The sequence below is a fragment of the Sturnira hondurensis genome, unplaced genomic scaffold, assembly GCF_014824575.4.
Source record: "Sturnira hondurensis isolate 20B ecotype Veracruz unplaced genomic scaffold, ASM1482457v3 Scaffold0008196, whole genome shotgun sequence".
NCBI classification, from domain to species: Eukaryota; Metazoa; Chordata; class Mammalia; order Chiroptera; family Phyllostomidae; genus Sturnira; species Sturnira hondurensis.
Genome location: NW_028080827.1, coordinates 28,033,113 through 28,060,447, shown reverse-complemented (window position 1 = coordinate 28,060,447; position 27,335 = coordinate 28,033,113). Strand labels below are relative to the sequence as shown.

Genomic DNA, 27,335 nt, shown 5'->3' with positions numbered 1-27,335 from the left:
AGGAAACTGGGACTCAAATCAATGGAATGGACCAGAAGGAAGAACGAAACATCCGACCAGAAAGGAATGAAGAAATGAGAATTCAAAAAAATGAGGAGAGGCTTAGGAACCTCCAGGACATCTTTAAACGTTCCAACATCCGGATTATAGGGGTACCAGAAGGGGGAAAGAAACAGCCACGAGTGGAAAACGTATTTGAACAAATAATAAAGGAGAACTTCCCCAGTCTGGCAAAGGAAATAGACTTCCAGGAAATCCAGGAAGCTCAGCGAGTCCCAAAGAAGTTGGACCCAAGAAGGAACACACCAAGGCACATCATAATTACATTAGCCAAGACTAAAATGAAGGAGAGAATCCTAGAAGCAGCAAGAGATAAGGGGACAGTCACCTACAAAGGAGTACCCATCAGACTGTCAGCAGATTTCTCAAAAGAGACCTTACAGGCAAGAAGGGGCTGGAAAGAAGTATTCCAAGTCATGAAATCCAAAGACCTACAGCCAAGATTGCTTTATCCAGCAAAACTTTCATTTAGAATGGAAGGACAGATAAAGTGCTTCTCAGATAAGGTCAAGTTCAAGGAGTTCATCATCACCAAGCCCTTATTATATGAAATGCTAAAGGGACTTATATAAGAGAAAGATGATGAAAAATATTAACAGTGAAAGGACAGCAAACACACAGTTATTAACAACCACACCTAAAACAAAAGCAAACCAAGAGGACAGCTAGATCAGGAGTGGAACCATAGAAATGAAGAACACATGGAGGGTTAGAAACAGGGGGGTGGGAGGAGGAGAAGGGGGTAGAAGGCACAGAAAATAGCATAGATGGTAGGTAGAAAATAGATAGGGGGGAGGGCGAGAATAGTGGGGGAAATATAGAATCTAAAGAACTTGAGACACATGGTTATAAACTAAGGGGGGGAGAATGGTGGGGGAGGGAGTGTGCGGGTGGAAGGGAATGAAGGGGGGGAATAGAACAACTGTAATGGTATAATCAATAAAATATTTTAAAAAAAGTAGTCCTTCCCCCTTGAACTCAACAACATGTATATATATAAAAAACAGCCATGGCTGGTATAGCTCAGTGGATTGAGCACAGGCTTGCAAACCAAAGCATCTCCGGTTTGATTCCCAGTTGGGGCACATACCTTTCTTTTTTCTCCCCTTCCCCATCTCTCTAAAATAAATAAATTAATTTAAAAAATTAAAAACAAAACAAAACAAAAAACAGCGAGACAGACTAAGTTTGTTTCTAATGTTGGCAGAAATGTGAAATATGAAGGGCTTGGACTGGTTTGAGAAAAAAGAAAAAAGGTTTATATGCAACAACCCCATACTTTTAAAATCTTTTATATGTGATAAATGCAAACTCTTTTAAAATGATGTGAGATGAAAGAAACCTAACTGTCCCTCACTTAACAAACAAACAAACAGCCCTGGATTGTGTGGCTCAGTAGGTTGAGTGCTGCCCTGCAAACCAAAGGGTCGCCAGTTCAATTCCCCATCAGGGCACATGCCTGGGTTGTGGGCCAGGTCCCCAGTTGGGGTCATGTGAGAGGGAACCACACACTGATGTTTCTCTCCCTTTCTCCCTCCTTTCCCCTCTCTCTAAAAATAATAAACTCTTTAAAAAACAAAACAAACAACAGTTAACATTTACTTGAGCACTTACTAAGTGCCAGGCACTGTTCTAAGCACTTTATATGTTAATGTAGGTAATACTACTATTTCTCACAATAGCTCTACAAAGTAGGTACTTTTTCTTTCCCAATTTAGAGATGAGGGAATCCAGGTATAACAGACAACACTTAAATATGCAGGGAAACCTTGGAGGTCTCTGGCATCAAACACACAAGGATTTCTAAAAAAGAGAAAAATAGTCCCTGACACTCAGTAACTAGCCTGGTTATGTCAGGAGGGCCCTGGTGTTGCTACAGAGGTGATGTGACATCACATCTAGGTTGCCATCTTCTGTAGAACACAAACCATTTCACAGACCATCAGCATCTGACAATTCTTGCAATGTGACCAAGATGCATCAAGACAAAAACAAAACCACTCCCTAATCAAGTATAAACAAAGAAAAAACAGGAACACCGTCCAAACCACAAGTATGACCAAACATCTTTCTTTCCTGACTGTAGCTTCTTTACCAATTTACAGCATTAACACTGGTCTAGTGTTCTTTCCTTATAGGTAACTTTTATTATTAATCAATTTAGAATTATTACAATGCTTGACATAGTTTTGATTTCTAATAAAAGTCATAAGTAAAAAAACAAAAAACCACTTGCACTGTTGGTAGCTATGGTCCTGGCTCTTTGTCCATGTTCTGTAGGATGTTCTTACAGAATTCTGGGCTATGGCTATTCCAAAAGCTGGTGCCCTGGGCTTTAACTAATTGTTTAACATGCTCTTACTGAATCACCCTACAGTCTTCCATGCTGTACACTCTCCCTCACTGCAAATGAGTTACAAATCCAACTTGTTAAACTACAGGCATGATCCAGGTGACTTTTGGCTGCAAGTATTGACATGACTACTACAATAGTGGGAACACTGGAAGTCTTAGAAAATTAGGATACAAGGTGTGCTTTGTAAATACACATATACCATTTGCTTTGGTTCTTCACAACATTAATTTTACCTTTTTGAACCACTGAGAGAAATTTCAGTAGTAAGAAAATACATTCTTGCTTACCTGACATTCCATCCATAGTAATGTACCAAATATAAAACTTCTCCATCATCAATTTCAGTGCTTTTAATACTGGCTTCATAGATTTTTTGCGTTTTCCCTCGTCCATATTTTACTTTCACTTTGGTTCCTGTTAGGCAGGGTTCCATGTCTTCCTCATCTTCCTCCCCTTCAGAGTCACATTTGGTTTCAGTTTCTTCCCTGCAGTAAGTTATAACATTGATAATGCTACTAATAACTTAATGGAAAAGAAACTAATATATGCAAAAAGATTCCAACATGTAGATAGTCACAACCTAAGGATTACCTTAATAGCATGTCAGTGGAGGAGGAGAAGAAGGAGGAGAAGGAGAAGATTTTTATGGACTACTTACTAAGGAATATATTTACTGTATCAAGGTGCACTTTACCAGAAGTACATCCAGACTTCTCAAAGGCCAGTCAAAAATCACAGTTAATAATGATGTGGAGTCAAATAAATCGCTTTTGTTAAAACAAAATGAGAACCATGTGCTATGAAAAAGTTTTTAGAATTCTTACTCAAGTGTCACCTTACATGCAAAAATTACCTAATGAGTTTATAACCTGCAACTAAACTGTTTTACATCTACTTTATTACTACTTTCTACACAATTTAGAATGGTTCTTAGGAAACTACTTTTTGGTGGATAAAATAATGAACAAGAGCTATCTACTTGCATAACCATATCTTTTAAACTAGTTTATGTCTTAAAGGTTTCCCCATCCTAACAAAGAAACAGTATTTCAGTATCAGGTCACTTATTAAACTGTGGGAGAGCACCAAGAGAATAAAGCTTTGTGTATGTTATATTGCTTTGTCTTTTTACTCATCTCCCATTAGTTTTCTTTGTTCTGATAATCAGTTACAAAGGAAATTCACACTGGGTGGTCCAATTATATTTTTAATATTTCTACATATGAACATTCTGTGTTAACCCTGCAAAGATTCAGAAGAGATCTGCATCAAAAGCCATTCTACTGTCACAAGAGTATTAAACACTTAAAAGGGCCCTGGGCAGTGAGGCCCACTTGGTTAGAGCATCATGCCATAAACTGAAAGGTTGCAGGTTTCATTCCAGTCAGGGCACATGCTTAGGCTGAGGGTTTGGTCTGGGGGGGACAAAAGGCAAACCCACTGATGTTTCTCTCACATGAATGTTTCTCTCCATCTCTCTCTCCTTCCCTTTTCCTCTCTCTAAAAGCAACGAGTACTCAGGTGAGGATTAAAAAATTGCTTAAGAGGAGGCACTGTCATCTATAATAAACATAGCGTATTATTCTGGGAACCACTGGGGGACCAGCCATGAAAAGCTCTGACAACCCATTTGCCTTGGGAATGTTTTTTCCTCTAAGGTAGGTAGCTACCTTCCAATTATATGCTGATAGAGTAATTTCAAAACACTAAGAGAGAAACTACTTAAAACAAGTTTCTATAGATAGAAACATCTCCCATTTCCATTTCTGCTATAGAATGAGAATACAGACTATGTTTGTCTATATATCCAGTTTTTATTTAATAAAAAGGGACTTTTATTTTTTGCATATGTCTCTTATTTCCTTTAAAATATTTGCTCCATTTATATATCAATTATAAAGGTTTTAAAAACCACATATTTGCCCTAACTAGTATGGCTCAGTGGGTGGTTGTCATTCTGCAAACTGAAAGAAAGGTCACTGGTTCGATTCCTGGTTAGGGCACATGCCTGGGCTGCAGACTAGGTCCCCAGTTGGGGGTGTGAGAGAGGCAACCAATCTCTCACACATCCCTTCCCCCATCTCTAAAAAATATAGAAATAAAATCTTTTTTAAAAGCCCCACATATTTTATATTGTAACTTTTTATGTATTTTTATGTATTATATATTTTGATGCTTATTATTAACAAATCTTCAAACTATAATTAAGACCTACTTTTAAAGTGGGTCCTACCTTTGCTGTTCAAGTATTTGAAATATCATTATACTTAACACCAATTATTTCCTCCCACTTTTCCCAATCTTAATTATATTTCACTATAGAACTTTCTTTATTCACTAATCTAATTCACATATAATTGGGATAGCTCCCGTACTTACTTTTACTGAACCATAAAATTTACCTCCCCCATTCACCAATCATTCCTATTTTTCTAAATATTTTGTCAATAGTTAACTTTCAGATGGATGTTAGCTGCTAGATGAATGCAGGCCACTCTTCCCAAACTTTACTCAACAACTCAAATTTCTAGAAAACTTAGCGTTATATAATATAATTGAAAAAATAACTAAGGAGGTGAGCTTACATTACAAATGTGTTATGCTTTTGTTGCTGAATTAAATTTCTTAGTAGTATATAAAAATTAGTAAATCTATTTGACAACACAGAAATGGCCAACTAAACACTGTTGGATATTACTTTGATCTAGCTGGATTGACTGTCTAATTGGTTATTTTTAAGTCAATTCAGCCCAAACATGTATATAATACATGGGAAAAAATAAAGTTTTCACTAAACAGCAAACAGGATGGACATTAAAAAGCTGCAATTGCTTGGTGTGATGTGGGGCAAGAACGTATTTTCCAAACAAGAATCAGGGGTGCATGCCACTTAATCTAATACAGTAACTTGAAAAAGAAAAATGTCTTAGATAAAGCTAACACACAGAAACATCTGCTAGTACTGTGCACCCATGTGTTTGTTAGCTTTCCCACATTGTACCTTTTTTAAAATGGAATTTTTGCTGTCGCTGTTTCCTCTTGTCCACTTCCTCCATTTTTCTCCAGCTCCCTTCCCTGCTGTCAACTGCAGGACCTTTCTTTTGACTGGGTGACGCAGCCTTCTTTGAGGCCACTGTTTAGGGCACAAGTGCTATTAAAATGGTGCGACCAGTATATTCTCCAATTCCGAAAGGCGATACACATCATCTTCACAATGTGTTTCACCTTCATTAGACAAGAGGAATGGAAGTCCCAATAAGAAAACATTCCCTCAAACCTGAATACCTAAGCAGGAGCAGAGTGCCGCTGTGCCCCAGACAGGTGCTTCTGGAAACAAATATAAGATAATGTACCTCTCGTGGCTTTTCTCTTCCTCTTCATCTGAGTCTTTGTCAGAATCCTCCTGCTTTTTAATTTTCTTCTCCTTTTGCTTTGGTGTATTTTTTCTCCCCAGTAGGAGCTCATTTTCTTTTTTCTCTGCAGTTTCATAGTCATCATCTACATCCTTATTTTCTGTTTCATTATCTTTTAATTTGTCTTCTATTTTCTCTTCTTCAATTTCCTTTTTAATAGAATTTGCATCTCTAGCAATTCTCCTTCGTCCCTAGTAGAGGGGACAGAAGCTTTAAAATAGCTATCTATCACTACAGGGGAGGTGGGGTGGCAGGGGGGATGATGACGACAACAGAAAAATGTACCTTTTTCTTAAACCTTCATAGCAATGACTAGTCTCTCTGGCTTGAGACATGACAGTGACAACTCTTGTGTACTTTTTTCTCTTCCTCTTCAAAGTAAAATAGTACCTCATGTAAATTAATTACGTTCAGATCTACTATGACCCTTGGCTACAGACGACTTAAAAAAGAAAAATGGCCCTGGCTGGTGTAGCTCAGTGGATTGAGCGCGGGCCTGCGAACCACATGATCGCGGTTCGATTCCCAGTCAGGGCACATGCCTGGGTTGCAGGCCAGTTCCCGGTTCCTGGCAGGGGATGCATGAGAAACAACCATACATTGATCTTTCTCTCTTTCTCTCTCCCTCTCTCCTTCCCTTCCCCTCTAAGATAAATAAATAAAATCTTTAAAAAAAAGAAAAAAAGAAAAATGTTTGGCCTTGGCTTGGCTTGGCAGTTAGAACACTGCCCCAATACACTAAATCTGTGGGTTTGAGCCCCAGGCAGGGAGCACACAAGAAGTAACCCACAAGCGCATAAATAAGTGGAACAACAAATCCGTGTTCCTCTTTCTCTCTCCCTTCCTCTCTCTGAGATCAGTACATTTAAAAAAAATCTTTAAAAAATAAGAAAAATATTCTTTGTTCACTTCATTATTTATCTCACACTCTTAATATTTCTTGAGTACAAGTTTTAAAAGCAGTATTTAAATGTCAATGATACAAGTTGTTAATAATAATAGTAATAAATCAACCCCCTAAAATTATGGACTTTAAAAAGCTCTGTGGCCTCTAATTCTAAGGGAAAATTTATTTTATCATCGTGTTTCTTTGTGACTACATTTTAAAAGTACTGAATTATATCAACGGCCAAAAAGTGAACTGATTTCTTGAACTGAGTACCTGGAGGGCTCGCTGGGCCTACCTACAGTGTACTGTTCTACCCCTGCAGCTCTACCCAGCCTCCTGGTGTATGCTCAACTACCCAGAAAACTGGTGAGCCATGTAATTATTCCCTAAATTCTACTCAAGTCAACCTCCACACACTGGTGGGATTTTGGCCTACTTGAAATAAAATGAGCACAAAAACCCAACAGTTAGGGAGCACTAAAACACAATTACTACTCCAGTATAACAAATGTTTCTGTAATTACATGAGTTGAACTTCAAAGGTAAAAAGAGAGGAAATTTATTTTCTTATCACAAAGAACTAAACTGTAAGTTCCATGGGGGAAGGGACTTTTGGCCCATGCTTACTTTTGTATCCTCAGATCTAGACAACGCCTGGCATAGAGCAGGCGCTCTTTAAATATTTGTATGGTATAAATAACAGGTATTATCTATTAAAATGAAGTTCTGTATACCTCTGTCCCAGAAATCCCATTTTTAGAAATCTGCTCTCTATATTTAGCTACCTTAGCAGGACATTTTTACAACCCCATTTATTGCAGCACTTCTTATAACTGTAAAAAATTGGAGAAGATCTTGAGGAAAGTAAATGTATGGTACTCAGGACTCAGACAATACAATGCAGATGTTTTACTAAGATGAGGAAAGTCTTTATGTAATGACAATGATGTCTACATACATACAATGAAGATATTATTCAGTCTTAAAAAGGAGAGATGTTCTGACTCAGACGTGGATGAAATTTGAAGACATTATGCTAAGTGAAATAAGCCAGTCACAAAAGGACAAACACTGTGTAATTCCATTTATATAAGAAACCTAGAGCAGTCATTGTCATAATGACATAAGAATGGTAGTTGCCAGAAGGTGAGGGAGACAGGGATGGAGAGTTATTTTTTAATGGGTACAGTTTCAATTTTGCGATGTGAAAAAAGTTCTGGAAATGTGTGGTAGTGATGGTTTCACAACAATGTGAGTGTAGTGAATGCCACTGAACTGTGCATTTAATATTGGTTACGATCGATTTTGTTACGTGTATTTACCACAATTTCTAAAAGTTAAAAAAAGAAGAGACAAACCAATTTGAATGTTTCACAAAATTTACTAGAAGATTCCATTTACTAGATGACAGAATGGACAGTTCAAAAGTGGTTAAGGTGACTTCAACCTCCTCTTTCACTGAATATGACTTCACTGAAAAATAAGATGTGTTGTAGTAACTGAACTTCTTCGAAGACCGTGTGATTAATTTTCTTTCCCCTAAAATTTGATAAATCCTATTATGTAGACATCATTCCACAATGATCAAAATAGCAGATGACAATTCTTACATAGTACTCATGCAGTAATGGAGAAGAAGAGCAGAGTTAAAAGATAAAACCAGTGTCTACATCATTACAAAATAAGTGAGAACACAAAAAATTGCCACAAGAGCTATGCAGGGTGTTATGGGATAAAAGAGAAAGAAAAGAGCCCAGCTGGTTGGGAGCACAGGTATTAATAAAGAAAAGATTCATTCACATAACTACTATTTAATAAGTGCTTACTAATAGTGTCAGTCACTACTCTAGATGCCTGGGAACAGTCAATGAACAGAATAGACACTAACCCTCACCCTCGTGAGGTGTGATTCTAGTACAGACTGGGGTAAAAGAAATAAGATACTGTATAATAAACAGAATAAATCAGTAAATTATTGTAGAAAGTGACATTAGAGGGAATGTACAATGAATATTTGAGATTGACCACAGAAGAGAATGATTTGAACAAACATAAACAGGAGGAATGATTTTTCAGGTAGAAGAAATAATATGTGATGCCTATGTGTAGCATAGCCTGGTTAAAATATAACTAAATACTAGGACATAAACTAGGTTCATTAGAGTATTTTTGTATATATGTATCTGAAAATGTCATAATAAAAAATGTTAATACTTAAAATAAACCAGATAAAACTAGTTCAGTTACTTACCCTTGGAGATTTTAATTCTATTTCTTCCCTTTCACTTTCGCTGTTTGAATCAATATTTTCCTCAGGTTCACTCTTTACTTCTACTAAAGGCATTTCTTGGTCTAGTTTTACAGCTTCTTCCATTGATTCTTCCAAGTCTTTTTTCTCCTCTTTTACTTTTGGTTCATGGTGGTGAATAGTTCTGAACTGAATATTTGCTGAACGGCAGTACTCCTCAAAACCATAGAGATATCTAAACAAATAATATTTCCACTTAATAAATATACATCTTTACACTTAACGTGAATACTCTATTATTAAACACATACATTTTTAAAAAGTAAAATTTAATCCTTTCTTTTTTAAAGTACTTTTTCTATGTTACTAATTTCTTGGTGTTTTATATAGAATTATAAACAGAAATTCCGATCATTAAATAAAAATTCTTTCTTAAAAATCTGAGCTGGTACCCTGGATCTATGTGGCTCAGTTGGTTGGAGCATCATCACGTGAACCCAAAGGCTGCAGGCTCAATTCCCAATCAGGGCACGTGCCTAGATCTCAGGTTTGGTCCCCATCTGAGGTATGTATGAGAGGCAACCAATCGATGTTTCTCTCACATGGATGTTTCTCTCCATCCCTCCATCCTTCACTTCATCTCTCTAACATCAATATGCCTGTCCTCGGGTGAGAATTAAAAAAAAACCTGAGCTTGTGATAACTGAACATCACTATCATAGTTTTGATGTAAAGGTTGTTCACACAAGAGATAGAGCTCCATAACATGTACCATCATTTCATACTATGAACACTGCCTGCATCCCTGATTTTGAAAGGAAACTAGGACATGAGAAATGGAGCACAGCAAAGTTGGTGCACTGAAATAACTTTTAATCACAAGTATGTATTAACCTACACTTTTTAATACACTCTAATTTTAATGTTCTTTTGTTAACAAAATCAATGCAAAATATTCCCTGTACATATATATTCTTTGACAAATAAAATATGCTACTTACTTTCTATAAGCAGTTTTTACATTGTAGGAAGCAGCTGAATTCAAAATAGGAATGCCAAGGTCCATATAAATTTGCTTCCATACAGCACCACTATCAATCTAGAAAATTAAGTTTTTATTTGTTAACATTTGCAAAGAGAAATAATCTTTATACTAATATTCTATGTTCACTAAGAAAATGTGCTTACCACCTAAAGTACGTACAGCAATGAAAGATTAGATAATTTAACTTTTCGTCACCTTTGTACTTACATTGTCGCACCCACCCTGATGATAAACCAGTCTAAAGAGTTTGAAGAGATTGAGGTCTTTATAGCCCAAAACAGGTGGTTTGTTGATTGGAGTACCTATTATTTAATACCAGAGTATAAAAACAACATGTTTATTCAAATGAGAAAATACTAAGTTCAAAAAGCTATCAACTTCTATTTCCCCAAAACTTATTAATCAGTGGCATATATATTTAAAGAACCTTAAATTCTTAAAACTACGTAAGACAACACAAAACATTCTCTATATTCTTTATAATGCATTGTGGTGGTCCTTAGATTTACTTCTACAACTAATAAAATCACCTCTCTAACTACCACTGAACTGGGTAAAACTAAATTAAAGCTTAGCACTGATTGTTGGTTGAAGTAGCCAGGACAAGAATACACAAAATGAAAAAGGGTACATTATCTAGGCAGTGGTTCCATTTTCTTTGCTTTAACGCAAATGTTAACACTGTTAACAGTAATCTTAAGGATGCTTTCTTAAGGCTCCAGAGTGTCTAGGACAATTTATCTAAGGGTTTCCAGGACTAATGTACTCTCCGAAAGCATGATGATCTATAAAGGTTCTACTTTTTGTAACTCGAAAGCTTTTATTTCTTCTAACTTCTAAACAGAAATCTGATTCTATTTAGATAGGAACTGGTTTATTATGTTTAATTTGTTGATACCAAGGATCAAACTAATTTACTTGCCAAAAAGACAGAATTAGTTGATCAGTGGGTATGTACATTAACATTATGACTCTTCACTTTCTATTACTGACATATAGTAATATGTTTTGATTTTACAATTCCTAAAGAAAATTAATTTAATATATCAAAACTATGTTCCTAATAATTTCTACTAAAAATAGGTATTAATAATGGTTTTTATTACAAGTGCATGAAAGTACCTCTGTCTTCCATAAACTTATAAAGCTGTTGGAGGAAGTTGTCCCTCTCTTCAGGATCAAGTTCTTCCTCAGGCTGTAGAGGTAAAATACACAAATAAATGAATGGAATAGGATACCTTGTCTTTTCTGTTTTCTGAACTCAATGTAAGGGGATAAACTTTTAATGAAGCTGGAAAATAGGAATTTCCTCAAAATTCTATAATACCAGATTTTAAGTCATAATTTGACGGAGCTGATTTGATACACCTGTCAAAATATACAATCTCTACTCTTCATCCCACTTATCACTCAATCCTGACCCTTGAGTATCACCATTAGACCAAGAAAAAGGCTCAGGAGTGGGGTGAGGGCGTTTTAATCTCACTTGGTATTTTTTTCATCCATTAAAATAGCAATTGGTTTGAATAAATACACTAATAGAAAAGCACAGTAATTCATGTGTTTTGCCATGTATAACGCACACTTTTTTGCCCCAGTTTTTGAGGTGAAAAAGTAAAGATACACATTATACACAGGAAGTACTAATTCTGTATCTATATAAATATTGTAAGTTCTTCTATTTAGGCTTATGTGTTAAAAGTATACTGTGGAAAGCAATAATGATATGTCTATGCAAAATACCCTGGAATACAATAATAGCTTTCATTTCTAAATATAAATAAATAAAAACTTAAATTAAAAAATTTAAATGATTTCCCCCCCTGAAAGTTTGGGCCAAAAACTTAGGTACACATTACACATGATAAAATTTAGTACAATGTATTTATTATAAAAATAATCCACATACAAACATTGAAATTTTGCTATTGTAGAATAAAGATTAACTACAGGTTGCGAAGTCACATGGCAAAGATTTTTTACTTTTATAGCACACACATGGTTTTTAACAATTTAAATGCCTTTAAACGAGTCATATAAATTCCATTTTGTCCCAGACCTACCAACCCCTGCTTTTCTCATTTGCCTTAAAAACTGATTTTGCAATCCCTGAAAATAAGACAATAAAAATCTTCTTAGGAAGGAAAACTATATAAATAACTACTATTTTAGTTGGGAGTGGGGTAGGGAAACTAATGGAATCATTCATGTAAAAACAACTTTTCCTACACCTATCTGTTACTTTTTACAAACTATATAAACCTAATGATTTCTCCTTATACAGTCAATGTTTGGCTCTAGTCAAACAAATTGGTTATGGGTTTTAATAAGATAGTCCCTTTTCTGATACACCACTTCTAAACTAGTATTTGGGAAAATTCTTATTTAAAATTCATTCAGAATGATTTATAACACTAGATTAGTTTCAGTTTTACCAAACATAAAAAACGTAAGTGAAAGTTCTACTACACCTCAAAAATTAGCAATTTACAAAGTTAATAGGGGTCATCCAATTGACAGATGGCAGTTTTTTGTTGTTTTTTAAAAAGATTTATTTATTTCTTTATCTTCAGAGGGGAAGGGAAGGAGAGAAGGAGAGAAACATCAATGTATGGTTGCCTCTCGTGAGTCCCCTGCTGGGAACTGGCCTGCAACCCAGGCATGTGCCCTGATTGGGAATCGAACCTCCATCATGTGGTTCGCAGGCCCACGCTCAATTCACTGAGCTACACCAGCCAGGGCAGATGGCAGTTTTTAATATAAAACGGCATGTTAACTGTAATTAAAAAATAAGCTTTAAAAATTAAACACTTATACAAAAAAGAGGACAGTCTTTTTCTTCATGTGAATTAAAATGTCTTGTTTTTGCAAGATTAAAACAATTGCTTACTGGGGGGGACACTGTCTAACTATGCTTTTGTATACCTGAAACTACTACAAAATAATACTGAAAATAAACTTTAATTGGGAAAGAAAAAAACAAACAAACACGGAACTTCCAGTCAAGATGGAGGCACAGGTATGCTTTGTTTCCTCACAGTACCAAAAGAAGGTAAACAAATTTAAAAATGAAAATAACCAGAAATGCCAGAAAATCAAAGCATATGGAAATCTGATAACCAAGGAATTAAAGAAGAAACAGTCATCCGACCGGTAGGAGGGGCAGAGATGGGAAGCCAGGCAGGGAGGACTCACGACAAGGTAGACTAGGCAGTCCGACAACCATGCGCAGATAAACCAGGAAGAACAACTGTGGAGTGAGACAGACCTTGCAACCCAGGGCTCCAGCGGCTGGGAAATAGGGCCTCAAAAACCTCTGATAGAAAACAACTGTGGGGGTTGAGGCGGCAGCAGGAGAAACTCCCAGCCACCGGAGAGTTCATGGGAGAGACCCACAGGGTCCTAGAACATACACAACACCACCTACCAGGCATCAGCACCAGAAGGCCCGATTTGATTGTAGGTAGCCGAGGAAATGACTGAAAGCCAGCAGAGAGCAGAGCAACCAGCACTGTTCCCTCTCTGACCCCTCCCCCACAAATAGCGTCACAACGCAGTGACGCAGTGACGTTGCTTGCCCGCCCTGGTGAATACCCAAGGCTCCACCCCTTACTACGTAACAGGTACATCAAGACAACAAAAATGAAAGACCCGATCAAAGCTCCAAAAAAAATACAACTAAGTGACGAAGAGATAGCCAACTTATCAGATGCACAGTTGAAAACACTGGTAATTGGGATGCTCACAGAATTGGTTGAATATGGTCAAACAATTAGATGAAATCAGATGAAAAAATAAAGGCTATGCTAAGTGAAATAAAGGAAAATGTACAGGGAACCAACAGTGATGGGAAGGAAACCAGGACTAGATTAAAGATAAAGAGAGCCTTGGCTGGTGTAGCTCAGTGGATTGAGTGCAGGCCTGTGAACCAGAGGATCATGGTTCGATTCCCAGTCAGGGCACATGCCTGGGTTGCAGGCCAGCTCCCAGCAGGAGATGCACGAGAGGCAATCATACATTGATATTTCTCTGCCCCTCTCCTTCCCTTCCCCTCTAAAGAGAAATAAATAAAAAGATTTAAAAAAAGATAAAGAGAATCCTAAAGGCAGCAAGAAGAAAGGAGAGAATTACCTACAAAAGAGTTCCTGTAAGACCATCAGTTGATTTCTCAAAAGAAACCTAACAGGTAGTAAGAGGCTGGAAAGAAGTATTTGAAGTCATGAAAAGCAAGGACCTCCCTCCCTCCAAGATTACTCTATCAAGCAAAGCTTTCCTTTAGAATGGAAGGGCAGATCAAGTGCTTCCCAGAAAAGGTCAAGTTAAAAAAGTTCATCATCACCAAGCCCTTATTATATGAAATGTTCCAGGGACTTAAGAAAAAAAAGATAAAAAACATGAACAGTAGCCCTGGCTGGTGTGGCTCAATGGATTAAGCACCTGACCTCGAAGGAAAGCGTCGCTGGTTCGATTCTCAGTCAGGGCACATGCCTGGGTTGTGGGCCAAGTCCCCAGTATGGGGCAAGTGAAAAGCAACCACACATTGCTGTTTCTCTCCCTTTCTTTCTCCCTCCCTTTCCCTCTGAAAATAAATAAAATCTTAAAAAAAGAAAAGAACAGTAAAATGACAACAAACTCACAGTTATTAACAACCAAACCTAAAACGAAAACAGACTAAGCAAAAAACCAGAACAAGAACAGAATCACAGAAATGAACATCACATGGAGGGTTATCAACAGGGGAGTGGGAGAGGAAAAAAGGGAGAAAAGGTACAGAGAATAAGTAGCATAGATGGTAGGGAGAAAATAGACGAGGGGAGGGTGAGAATAGTATGGGAAATGTAAAAGCTAAAAAACTTAAGACAAGTGGACATGAACTAAAGAGGGGGAATGTGGATGGGAGGGGGTGTGGAGGGGAATGAAGCAGGGGAAATGGGACAAGTGTAACAGCATATATTTAAAAAAGAAAATAAAAGAATAGAGTCAAGAGTTAAAAAATAAAATAAGTAAATAAAAGTCAGTGGATATCCAGGAGTATATTAAGTTCCATTAGAAATCATGGCCATAAAATTTTAAGTTTAGGTACAACTAGCAGATGTAAAAACAAGATATAAATGAATAAAGAATTTTACTTATAAACAAACGCCTGCTTGAGATAAAATTTACTTTCTATACACATAAAGAAGATGAGGCTACCAACAAAGTTTTAAATTTACCTTTTGGTCTTTGCAAAAATTAAAATTGCTTATGTCTTTCCATTATCAAGCTTTACAATCTGTTTTTGAAATTAGCTGTGTTTTTAGTCACTTTGGAGTAGATTGCGTATTTCAGGATCTGCAACTAGAACAATGGGCACTCATGGCTTGTGTTTGGGGGCTCATATTTACTGTCAGTGTACTCTGTCTGTTCATGGTATCTTCACACCAATAGCATCTCTCTCCTCACTGATAGTTAGAAGGTGCTACGTCTCTCACGGGTTTTAGAGTGGGAGGCGGCTGTAATAATGGGAAGCAGAGAGTATACTAGACGGCTTATGAGCCTTCTTCCATTCTTTTAGTCAAGCATATAAAGAGTAATTATTCTCTTGGTAAAATGGCAGGGAATGGGGGTAAGGATATAGAAGAGGCATGACAATTTCAAGAAATTTACAATTTTAGTTAGCATCAGTACATACCACTGAGTATTACAGACAGTTGTGCACCTATCTATCTACACTACTAAACTATGAATTTTCTACCTTAGGAAACTACCATATTTTGCTGTGTATAATGCACTCTCATGTATGATACGCGCCCCTGTCTTTAGCCCAAGCTTTCAGGGAAAAAAGCTTCCATTTTAATTTTTAATTCAATAATTTATTTATATTTAGATACTTAGTTTTTGTATTATAAATGAATTTCAGGATTTATTTTGAACACACAGATATCATTAGTGCTTTCTGGAGTTATATTTTTAACACATAAGCATAAATCAAAGGATTTTAAAAATTTATACAGATACGAAATTAGCACTACCCATGTATAATACACATCCTTATTTTTCCCTTAAACTTTTGGGCAAAAAGTTGCGCATTATACACAGCAAATAGTGTATCTTCATTCAGGTCAAACATCCATCGATGGCTACCATGAGTCAGGGACTATGCAAAAGTACTGTGATTGAATGAGAAAAGATGGTATCTTCCACGTTTGCCCTTCTGAGCCAGACAGGGGGTGTGGAAATGTAAAACAAATCAACTGAATGCAATGTGGTAAATGTTGCAATATATAAAAGAATATAGGAGAGATGACTACTTCTGCTGGGGACAGACTGAAGGTGCAAACATTAGAGAAAACCTCCAAATGTGAAGAGGAGACAGCCCAGGAGCTAGAAGCAAACAGAATAAACATGAGACTGGCAAAGGCAGACTGTGATTAGGAAAGCATTTGCGATGATATGCTAGAGAATCAGAACTGGATCCTCTGGGTAGCTCTGAGGTCTGAGAAAGCTAAAGAGAAATTAGGTCAGATTTGTTTTCAAAAGTTCCCTGCCAAGAATGAGTTTGATGGACTAGAGGGGAAAGGGAAGCTACTATAGCAGTCTACAAGGAGAGGGTCAATGCCTGAACTAGTCTTGCCACCTGATGATGGAAAGATGATCCTTCCCCTGAAGGGGAAAGGGGGGGGGGGGAAAGAGAGATTAATGCTGATTTTTTTTTTTGTTTAAGTCTAAGTTAAGTTATTCGTGTTTGTAGTCCTCATGTTCCAACATACCGAAAATGCTCGTTAAGTTCTATGATGTTATTTTTCTCACAATTTTCTCACAATTTTATGCCAATTACTGGCATTTAGGTCACTCTATTATTATGTGAATAAAAATGATGTCTGTGAACATTAACTGAGAAGCTTTACTTCAGTTCTTTCACATTCATTAAGTTCCAGGGCTAACATTCATGATAATATAAATGCAACAGGAGTCACAGAATAGACAGAAAGAATAAGAATGAGGATGTTCGTGGTTGTGGCATAATCACGTGCTAGCATCCACACTTCTTTCCCAAATACATTAATGACAAAAAGCGAATGATTATTCACTCAGAAAACACACAAATTCTAGTGAGAAATGGACTTTCAGCATTTTATTAGGATAAGAAATGAATGCGTTTTGTTATTTTTTAATAAGATAATAACCTTATTTTTGCTGAGCTATTAACTTACTTATCTAACAACCCTACTCTCTAGAACACAAATTAAGAAGGTGAATGTAAAGTGTCCAAATTGTTGAAATATACGAGGTCTGCCCAGAAGGCCTCCACATGTAATATGAAAAAATAGAGACCTTTATTGAAGAAGATACAAGAAACACTGTACACAGGACAATAATGCCTCAAGACCCTTCAAAGTAGGCACCTTGGGACCTCAGAGTTCTTCTAATCACCATCAACTGTCCTGTGGTATTTTCCTGAATCTCACTGATGGTCTGAAATCTCATCCCATTCAAAGGTAATTTTAGTTTAAGGAAAAGCCAAAAGTTGCAGGGTGTCACATCCGGGCTGTATGGGGGCTGAGTCACCTGGGTGACTGATGTTTTGCCAAAAAACTCTACACAAGACGTGATGCATGAGCAGGAGTGTTGTCGTGATGAAGCTGTCACCCACCAGTTGCCTATAGCTGTGGTGTCCTAAATCATCCAGGTAGTTTCCACAGAGGAATGTTCAAGCTGAACACAAAATCTGATGCGGATTCATTGCTCTACTCTCTTGTCATTTTGAATGTGACAGCCACACAGTACACATGCTCACTCAACAGCGTCTACTGCCCCCACTGACTAGCACAGTGAAGTCGTCATTGTTCACAGGTGCATTCCAGTCCACTCTCCTTGGCTGCCAGGTTATATCAAGGCCACACAATCCATTCCTGTTATATTAACAATGGCTGGGCTTTTTCTGGACAGACTCTGTATGTCAGTAAAAGACAATACATTCTACACAAAGCACCTAGAACCGTATCATGTACACACAGTGCTAATGTGTCACTTAGGGTAGTTTCTTAGTACCTAACAGAATAGGACCACAAAGACTGACATTTTCAAAGTAGAGAAGGGCGTAAATAAACTTGATCTCTGTGGTTTCCCTATATGTGTACTGCTTGTGAAGGTATATATCTTTTGTTGACAGGCATCTCAGCTCTCACAAACTTCTACAGGTATTCTCAATAAATTAATGAGTATATAACACCCTCCTCTTTTTTGGTATTCAATACACCATGCTTATTTTTCAATCCCAAAATGCTGTTTTGGTGAATTAAAGATATTTTTGACAACAGTAGCTTTTTTTTCATGCTGTCTACAGCATTTCCTCTGGCCCTCTCTGCTGGCTCCCCACTCTCACCCTACTCTTGGAACTCCATCACACATTCTCGCAACTCCACAGTTTTTTTAATCCCTTGACCACTCACCCACCACTACTTTATTTTATTTATTTATTTATTTACTTTATTTATTTTTAGACAGGGAAAGGGAGGGAGAGAGTTAGAGAAACATCAATGTGTGGTTGTCTCCTACATGGCCCCCACCAAGGACCTGGCCTGCAACCCAGGCATGTGCCCCGACTGGGAACTGAACTGGCGACCCTTTGGTTCGCAGCCTGCGCTCAATCCACTGAGCTACACCAGCCAGGGCCATCCACCACTACTTTAAAAAAGGAGAGGCTGAGCCTGGAGTCTTCTAAAGTGGGCAGATCCCTCTGTTGGGGAGGTGAAGGTATTAGAACAGCGTCCTGAAAGCACCATTCTGGGGAGCTAAACACTGCCAGAAGTATATCAGCAGCTCTGAAGGCATCTGTGGGCTGGAAGACTAATGTAAAAAAGGCAGCAATACCAGTAGCTGCTTATGTTTTTAGTATGCGATGTTAAATTTGAAACATTAAAGAGCCTCACTGATATTATACAACTATGAAATAAACACCCGCACAACTTACTAAAGTTAATGCATATAACATTTTTAAATCATACTCAACCATTGTAATTTGGGCAGAGCTCTCTTTATTTGGACACAGACATCCACTGGGCTCCTTAAATCTCATATATTGTTCATTATTTTTTGAGCTTTTAAAAGCACATTTTACTTTTCTATTATATTTAATATGAATAAAAGAAATGGGCAGCACAAAGGTGATACTCAATGTAATATACCTGACAGTAAGCAGCTTCTGAGCAACATCTAAGAGGTGGTGAGGAGAAGCTATAAGAAGTTCCATATTGTTGGAGAACAGTGGGGGAGAGAATTAATTAAAAGGTGGGCATGCATCAAATCATGCAGGGCCAGACTTATAAAAGGCTAAGATAAAAGACCTCAACTTCGTTCTGTAGGTCAGGGGCGTCAAACTCATTTTCATGGGGGCCACATCAACCTTGTGATTTCCTTCAAAGTTCCAAATGTAATTTCAACTCCTTAACAGTTAAGGAGTCGTTATTTATACAGACCTAAAATTATTTTGGCCCTTTGAAGACAACCGTGAGGCTGATATGAAAATGAAAATGAGTCTGACACCCCTGCTGTAGGTGTTGAAAGCCATTAAAGGGTTTCCAGCACAAATCATTTATGTTTTAAGAAGATGTCTATGGACATCTTCTTAAAGACTAGTCAAAACATATCTGAAATAAGTGGGGGCAAGATACAGAGGAGTATTACTAGTCAAGTACTCTTACTGCTACTGACAGAAAACTACCCCAAATTAGCTTAAGCCAAAAGGAATTAATTTATAAACTCACAACATTATATCATCAGGAAATCAGACTGCCTACAGAGTGCACTGCCTGATAAAAGAAATCTATTATGAAATAGTTATCTCATAGTTCCTTCCAAAGTGAACATTTTGGAATCTTAAAACAAATCTTCCAACTTTCTGTTTCAAATAGAAATTTACTAGGATAATTAACTGCCTAGCCCACATTTATTCACTTATTCTTTATTCAGAGCCAAGCTTTGTGTTGCTAGCTGGTGGATATTTATATTGGTGGGAAAGGAAAAAAACAAAAAGAAACCTGACAACCTTTACTTTCCTAGACCTTATATCTATAGGAAGAGAAAAAATTTTCTTAAAAGTTTGTGTAACCTTCTGTAATCTAAGTCTCAGTTTTCTTAGTCATAAAAAATCCTGTTGTAAGGATTAAATAGTCTTACTTTAAAAATCACTAAGTCTCCAAGGATAAACAGAGAACTCTGGAGTACTTTCAGGTTTCCATGAATTAAAAATCTCAAGCACTTACGATTTTATAATAGTAGAATATAATACTGGGCATTAAATGTAACACATCCCTGGAAAATTCAAAGACGGGAGAAATGGGTATCAATACTTCTGAACAAAAATGAGTATTTCTTATAGAAACTCACTAAATTCTAATTTCCATTACTAAATATGAAATCAAGAGATATTTGAAAAGGCCCAACACATAAGCCTACCCACAGCAAACTGAAAGGATAAAAAAAGCTAACACTAGTTAAATTCTCTTAATATTTAGTCTTCTAAACAATCGCCTATTTATTTTATCCTTAGAAAACTCTCCTGCATTTGTACGGCACGAGTAAGTGAATAACTGACATCATTACTTACGTTTACATTGACTTTCAACCAATTTCAAAACTCAAGAGGAAATTCAGTAATATCTTTTGTAATATAAAATGTTCTTAACAAAAGACATTTATGTAGTACCCACAAAAATATCATCCACTTACCAGTGCATTAAAATTTATAAGCATCAGCAATAGATAGGATCTACTTCCTGTCAGATTTTCAAGTCTTTTCCCACCCAGTAACAGTATGAAATACTTGTTGTTGTACTTGAATCCTGAACTACCAATGCTTAGGAATTTGAATAATTTTAAGTTAAAAGATCCTTTTCCCTGGTAAAGCCCTGGAATCTCAAATCTCCTTATCAAGGCTGTATTATGATAGTCAAGGCATCAAATATAAAAACAATGTCCAATGCCCATTAACAATGCAAAAGTATCTAACACTTGTATGATTCTACTGCATAAAATTTACAAACACCAAATGAGAGGCTAAAGTACTGTAACTGTGGTTTACAGAATGCCATAAAAGATCTTTTTGATCACTTTAAAACAACATTAAATCTTCATGAAAAGCATAGCATAATTACATTTTGGGAAGAATATGATCTGTAACGTAATACAACAGCTTAACGTCACTTGTGTAGTGCAGGCCTATAATGACTAAGCCAGGTAGGCCCTGGCTTATCAGACTTTAATCTATTTTATACCATACCTATTTTTTTCCTTTGTTAAATATGGATTCACCAGCTTTTCACTTTATCAATATATTAATTTTAAAAAAATTACTGTTTAAGTTAGAATGATTCAGCAACTAAATCTAAACCCAAGAGCAAAAAATGCAGCCAATATTTTTTCTACAGCAACTAAATTCTCATTCAAGAAAATCTAACTGTAAGCCAAAGAGTAATTTGTTTCTTTTAAGGAATTCAATAAAGTATATGCTATGAAACTGACCATTTGAAAAATAATTTAAAATAACAATCATATAAATCAGTGCCTACATTTTGTAATTTTGCTTTTATTTTTTAGTACATGAAAACCATTCTGGTTCACTTAAAACTTAACAGTTTTATAATTTAAATAATGCATTACCAGAAGATACTAGACTTCCTAAGTCCTTACCTTTCTAAATTTCTTTACTTATTACCTGCAAACAATAGGGAATAGAGCTTGCCTATACTCTTCATTCCTTTTTACTAACATTTCCTCACAGCTTGAATAAAACATTATGATTTTTATGAAATTAATAGCTGTAATAAGAGCATTATTTACTATTTTATAGCCATTCTCTTTAATCTTAATACGAAGCTCTTTTTACTCTCTTTGTTTAAAATTTCAGAGGTTTTGGGGGGTGGGGAATAGGGAAAATGCATTCTGAAATGGACAGCAATTAAAAGTATGAGCAAAAATAGACTAATCTTTTTTTAATATTTGGTAATATAAGATCCTGAACTAATGTTAATAAAAAAAAACAAAACAAATCCAGACTATAACAGTTCACACCCTGAAAATGTGGCCTATATATCCTGAAAATATATAATCTATAAATACATACATATAAAATACAAAAAAAATCACACTTGACATTTAGACTTTAAATCCTGAATTCTGCCAACTGTCTCATTATTTTCATTTCAAAATCTATTTTATGTTTCAGAAAAATAGCCTTCATCCTCTGTATTCTAAAAATAGACTCCTACTGTCTCTTACAAAAAACAATTACGCTTGGTTACGAGACCTAACATATCAGTCACATCGGCAATACCTAAAATTCCTATTTAACCTCATTTCTGGCAATCAAAAAGGTAACTAAATATAAAGAAAATCTTACCTATATGCTGCATTTTCTTTCAAATGCAATATGGTTAGATTCCCCTTCTACTTAATCAGTACAGTGTCTGAACATTTTTCAGTCTGACTTGCAAATATTTGCTTTCCCTCTTAGGGCATAGCATCCGCAGGGTTATACAGCACTACTTACATTCTCTTCCACATAAAAATCAGACATTACATGAAAGGAAAAGAAAGACAGCCCATTTCAAAGCATCTGGCAAACCTCCATTGGCAACCTGCCAAGCCTCTGCTAAACCTTCCTGTCTTTCCGAGCATGCTCACTTAAAACCAACAGCATGTTACTATGGCAACTCTGTAGGCAGCCTCTAAGTATGAACCGCCATTCTGATTTCAGAGTGCATAAAACCAAGTACTGCAGGGGAAGTAAAAGGTGAGACGTGTTACATATCTTTCATCACACACAACTGTATTAATTTTATTTCATAAAATCATTTATATATATACAAAACAGAAACACACATTCCACATTTTTCAAGCAAATATTTTTCATGTTCAAATAGGTCTTCTTTTTCAGTAAACTCATTCTCTTTGTCTGCCTCTAAGCCTCTTTACTTCATACTAACCAAAATATACTGAACAATTAATCCATTTGACAAAACCCTGCTGAGTAGACAACAATATTCATGTAAGTAATTATGAGGAACTCCACAAATGATTTCCTGCAACTTATAAATATACTCTAAATGACATATTAATATTACAAAGAAAACCATCAGCACTTAAAAAAATACGAGTTAAATCTTCTCTATGATTTGTCAAACTAGCAAAAAACATTCTTTCAGTTTAGATAGAAAATTTTTATACCCATTACCCATGAGATACTGTGAAACGTATGAAAGAGATCATTTTTGGAGTCAAGACAGACCAGACCTAGGTTCCAATCCTTGTTCTCCACATTTAAGCTGCGCCAGCTCGGGAAAGTTACTTAACTTTATGACCCTCACTTTCATCACCTTTGAAGTAGAATCATATCATTTACTCTCCACATGGTAAAAATTTAAATGAGACGAGGCACGTAATATACCGAAACATTATGTTTCTTTCCTCCTTGGTTATTTGGGAAAGATACTCCACAAACAAACAAACATACAAATACCAAAATACAAGTTTGCACTTGATTAACCTGTAAAGCTCTTCTTTGTAACCTCTTACCAGCTAAAAATTAGTTCTGATTTACCCACTAAGCTAGAAGCAAAAACAGAAAGAAAACCCTTTCCCCTAAATCAAGTAGAGCTAGAAAAAAAAACAGAAACAAGTAAACACAAAAACTCTGAACAGAGGGGAAAATATACAAACGTCTAATTTTTAGAGTATTTAAATGTTTTTATATGTTACAAACACAAAATTTCACCTACCACCTCTTCTTCTTCCTTTTTGGTCTCCTTTTCTTTCTCTTCTTCAGTTTCTTCAGCTGGGCCATCTTCATCATCACTGCTGGATGACTCAAGGATTTCACTTATATCCATTTTCCAATTATCAGGAACAACTCTAGTTTTTAAGAAGATGCTTGCTTTCTGCAACCCTAAGATTAAAAATATACTTCAGTTTTTATTTGCTAAAATAAATAAGCAGCATAGAATAACAGAAAGGCATAACATTCAGTCAGAAGATCTGGATTTAAGTTTAGTTGTCACTTATAAAATGATACAATAAACTTGAACACATCTTGTAAGTTATAATATCATACTAATGTTTATTATTACTATAAAGAGTACTTTTAGAAATCTGAATGGTAAAACGTGAAAAGTTATACTTATCAAAAATTAAATCATATGTTCTTTCTAGACATTAAAACAACTAGCCATCAAACAGAGTGGACACCGACTCTGAACAGTTAAACTGGCAACAGAGAATAGTCAACCTTGCTTTAGTCACTATTTGCCATTTAGAGCCACAGCATGAAATAATACATTGATTCATCCTTGTTTTACCTGGTTTAGCAGAGAGCTCAGATTCAGGTAGATTAAGAATGTCTACTTCCTTGATATCCTTTCTTGCTATCGAATAACTAATTATAGAGAAGGATAAAAGGGAGGCAACCATTATTAATTAAAAACCATCATGTAAATAGTCCATGTTAATACACAGAAAATACAAAACTCAAATTCAAAATTATTTTGTCTACCAAATGTTTTCACAAGACCACATATATCCTAATCCTTAACAAAGAGAAAAGGTAATAGAGACAAAGCTAGTATTTTAATTCTGATGATTCCCATACTCAAAGTATACTAATGAGAACCACACAATTGTGATACTTCAACCTGTGCAGCTTTCCTAGAGTATGGGGTACTTTATATCAGCATGGTGTTTTCCTTGTAGAAAACAAGAATGTCTATTTTGTTCTTTAATATTTCTTATATTTACTATTCAGTTTAATAAAGTAACAGAAGGTAATATTAAAATACATTTATCATTGTAATATACTATGTCACTAAATTTTTCTAAGAATTACAACTTGTGTGTGTGTATATACATATAATTTTACATCTTCTTTTGAAAACAAAGCAAAGCTAAACTTAAGAAAAGTTTCTAAAAATCTGACTCTCTCAATCAGAAAAAAGTCAATTATTCCAGTAATATGTTTTATTAAAAGATTTCATAGTTCATAATAAATTAATAGTATACATGATATACAGAATTTTTACAATTAAAGAGAAAAATCAATATCAATAGTGCTCTATTAAAAAAGTGTTTTTACTATTATTCTTGCATACTGTTCAGTTTTTATAGTTTTCCAATAAAAAATAACCTAAATCAATAAAAAATAACCTAAATTATGAAAAGTCAAAACATACTAAGTAACTCAGTTCATAAAGTGATTAAATGTTTAAAACTAAAGTGTTGGAGCTAGGAAGTTTCTATTACTGTGATTCCATTTTTCCCCCCAATGTAACACAAAAAGTAATTCATTACTCACAATTTAGAATCGACAAAAGATCGAACTAAACATTGGTCTTTTTTCACTGTGATGTCATCATTGCAGCTGGGAGACACTACCTAAAATATGAAATAGGAACACATTGATTCTTATTTTCCTTGCTCAAAAAAAGAATATATTCTCAAGTGGATTATATTTTATAATAGCTTCATTATCAATGCCTTCCATTATTAATGAATTACTTGTAAAAGATCACCTTATAATTTTTCTTTAGCATATTAGCTTTTTGATATTTAATTTATCCATTCATTAGATTGTAAAACAAATTAATGAAATATAATTTACAATGTGACCACCACTTAAAAAATATTATAATTCACTCTAAGTCAAATAGTAACTCATTTATTGTCCAAAAATAAAACGTATAATCTTTGATGAAAATTAGGCATATTATAATTTTTAAAAATATACCCGAATCAGGATCTATTTTGAAATAAACACCTAGCCTAACAGAATTCCAGCCAAGATGGAGGTATAGGTAGAAACCCTTCACCTCACACAATCAAAAGGAGGATAACAACCAATCTAAAATCAATAAACAACCAGAAGTGCCAGAAAATCAAATTGCATGGAACTGCAACAACCAAGAAATTAAAGAAAAGGTCAAAAAGAACAACCAGACCTGTAAGAACCTGCAGCGAGGCAGGGGACTTGTGGGTGGGGCTGGCTGTGATGAGGGGAGGGACCACCCAGGTGCAGCTGGGTGAAGGTGGAACTGAGACTCAAGAGCTGACTGTGGACTCTCGCGGTTGGTGCAGTGGGAGAGGCTCCAAGTCTCACACAAGAGAGGCCACTGGAAGGTGCACTACAGATGAGCAGGTGAGCTGCACTGTTCCCTCTCTGGCCCCTCCCCCACAGGCAGCATCTCAGAGCAGCAAGGAGTGTTGCCCTGCCCAGGTGAATATCTAAGGCCCCACGGCCTTACAACTTAATAAGGGGCCTGAAAAAAAAAAGGGCCCAAATGAAAGAACAGAGCAAAACCTCAGAAAGAGAGCTAAGTGATGAGGAGATAGTCAACCTATCTGAGGGAGAATTTAAATCCCTGGTAATCAAAATGCTCACAGGACCGATTGAGCTTGGTTGAAAAATGGGGAACCCCCCCACAAAAATGAATGAAGGACACCCAAAATGAAATAAAGCAAAATATTCAGGGAACCAACAGTGATAGGAAGGAAACCAGGACTCAAAGCAGTGATTTGGAAAAAAAGGAAGAAATAAACATCCAACCAGAACAGAACGAAGAAATAACACACAAAAAATGAAGAGAGCCCTGGCTGGTGTAGTTCAGTGGACTGAGTGCAGACCTGTGAACCAAACAACCGTGGTTCAATTCCCAGTCAGGGCACATGTCTGGGGTGCAGGTCAGTTCCCAGCAGGGAATGCACCAGAGGCAACCATACATTGATATTTCTCACCCTTTCTCCTTATCTTCCCCCCTAAAGATAAATAAATAAAGTCTTAAGAAAATAAGGAGAGACTTAGGAACCTCTGAGACAACCTGAAACATTCCAATATCTGAAATACAGGGGTGCCAGAAGGAGAAAAACAGCAGCAAGAAATGGAAAACTTATTTGAACAAATAATGAAGGAAAACTTCCCCAATCTGGTGAAGGAAATAGGCTTCCAGGAAGCCCAAATAGTCCCAAAGAAGGTGGACCCAAAGAGGAACACACCAAGGTACATCATCATTAAGTTACCCAAGATTAAAGATAAGGAGAGAATTCTAAAAGCATCAAGAGAAAAGGAGACAGTTACCTACAAAGGAGTGCCCATAAGGCTATCAGCTGATTTCTCAAAAGAAACCTTGCAGGCAAGAAGGGGCTAGAGGAAGTATTTGAAGTCTGGAAAGGCAAGGACCTACACCCAAGATTACTCCATCTAGCAAACCGATCTTTTAGAATGGAAGGGCAGATAAAGTGCTTCCCAGATAGGGTCAACTTAAAGGATTTCATCATCACCAAGCCCTTATTATATGAAATGT

At 36.1% G+C, this 27,335-nt stretch overlaps 1 protein-coding gene across 3 annotated transcripts in view; it reads right to left on the bottom strand.

The window, feature by feature from the left end:
- Positions 1-27,335, bottom strand: part of ARID4A (AT-rich interaction domain 4A) — a 62,084-nt gene that overhangs the window by 16,308 nt on the left and 18,441 nt on the right. For all 3 annotated transcript variants that reach the window (XM_037054395.1, XM_037054396.1, XM_037054394.1), the window contains 9 exons: positions 25,334-25,413; positions 24,345-24,421; positions 23,769-23,935; positions 11,134-11,206; positions 10,219-10,313; positions 9,968-10,065; positions 8,970-9,201; positions 5,770-6,020; positions 2,704-2,901 (listed from right to left, as the gene is read on the bottom strand). In XM_037054395.1, the coding sequence (XP_036910290.1) occupies positions 2,704-2,901; positions 5,770-6,020; positions 8,970-9,201; positions 9,968-10,065; positions 10,219-10,313; positions 11,134-11,206; positions 23,769-23,935; positions 24,345-24,421; positions 25,334-25,413 (1,271 nt within the window). The remainder of the gene's footprint in view (positions 1-2,703; positions 2,902-5,769; positions 6,021-8,969; positions 9,202-9,967; positions 10,066-10,218; positions 10,314-11,133; positions 11,207-23,768; positions 23,936-24,344; positions 24,422-25,333; positions 25,414-27,335) is intronic.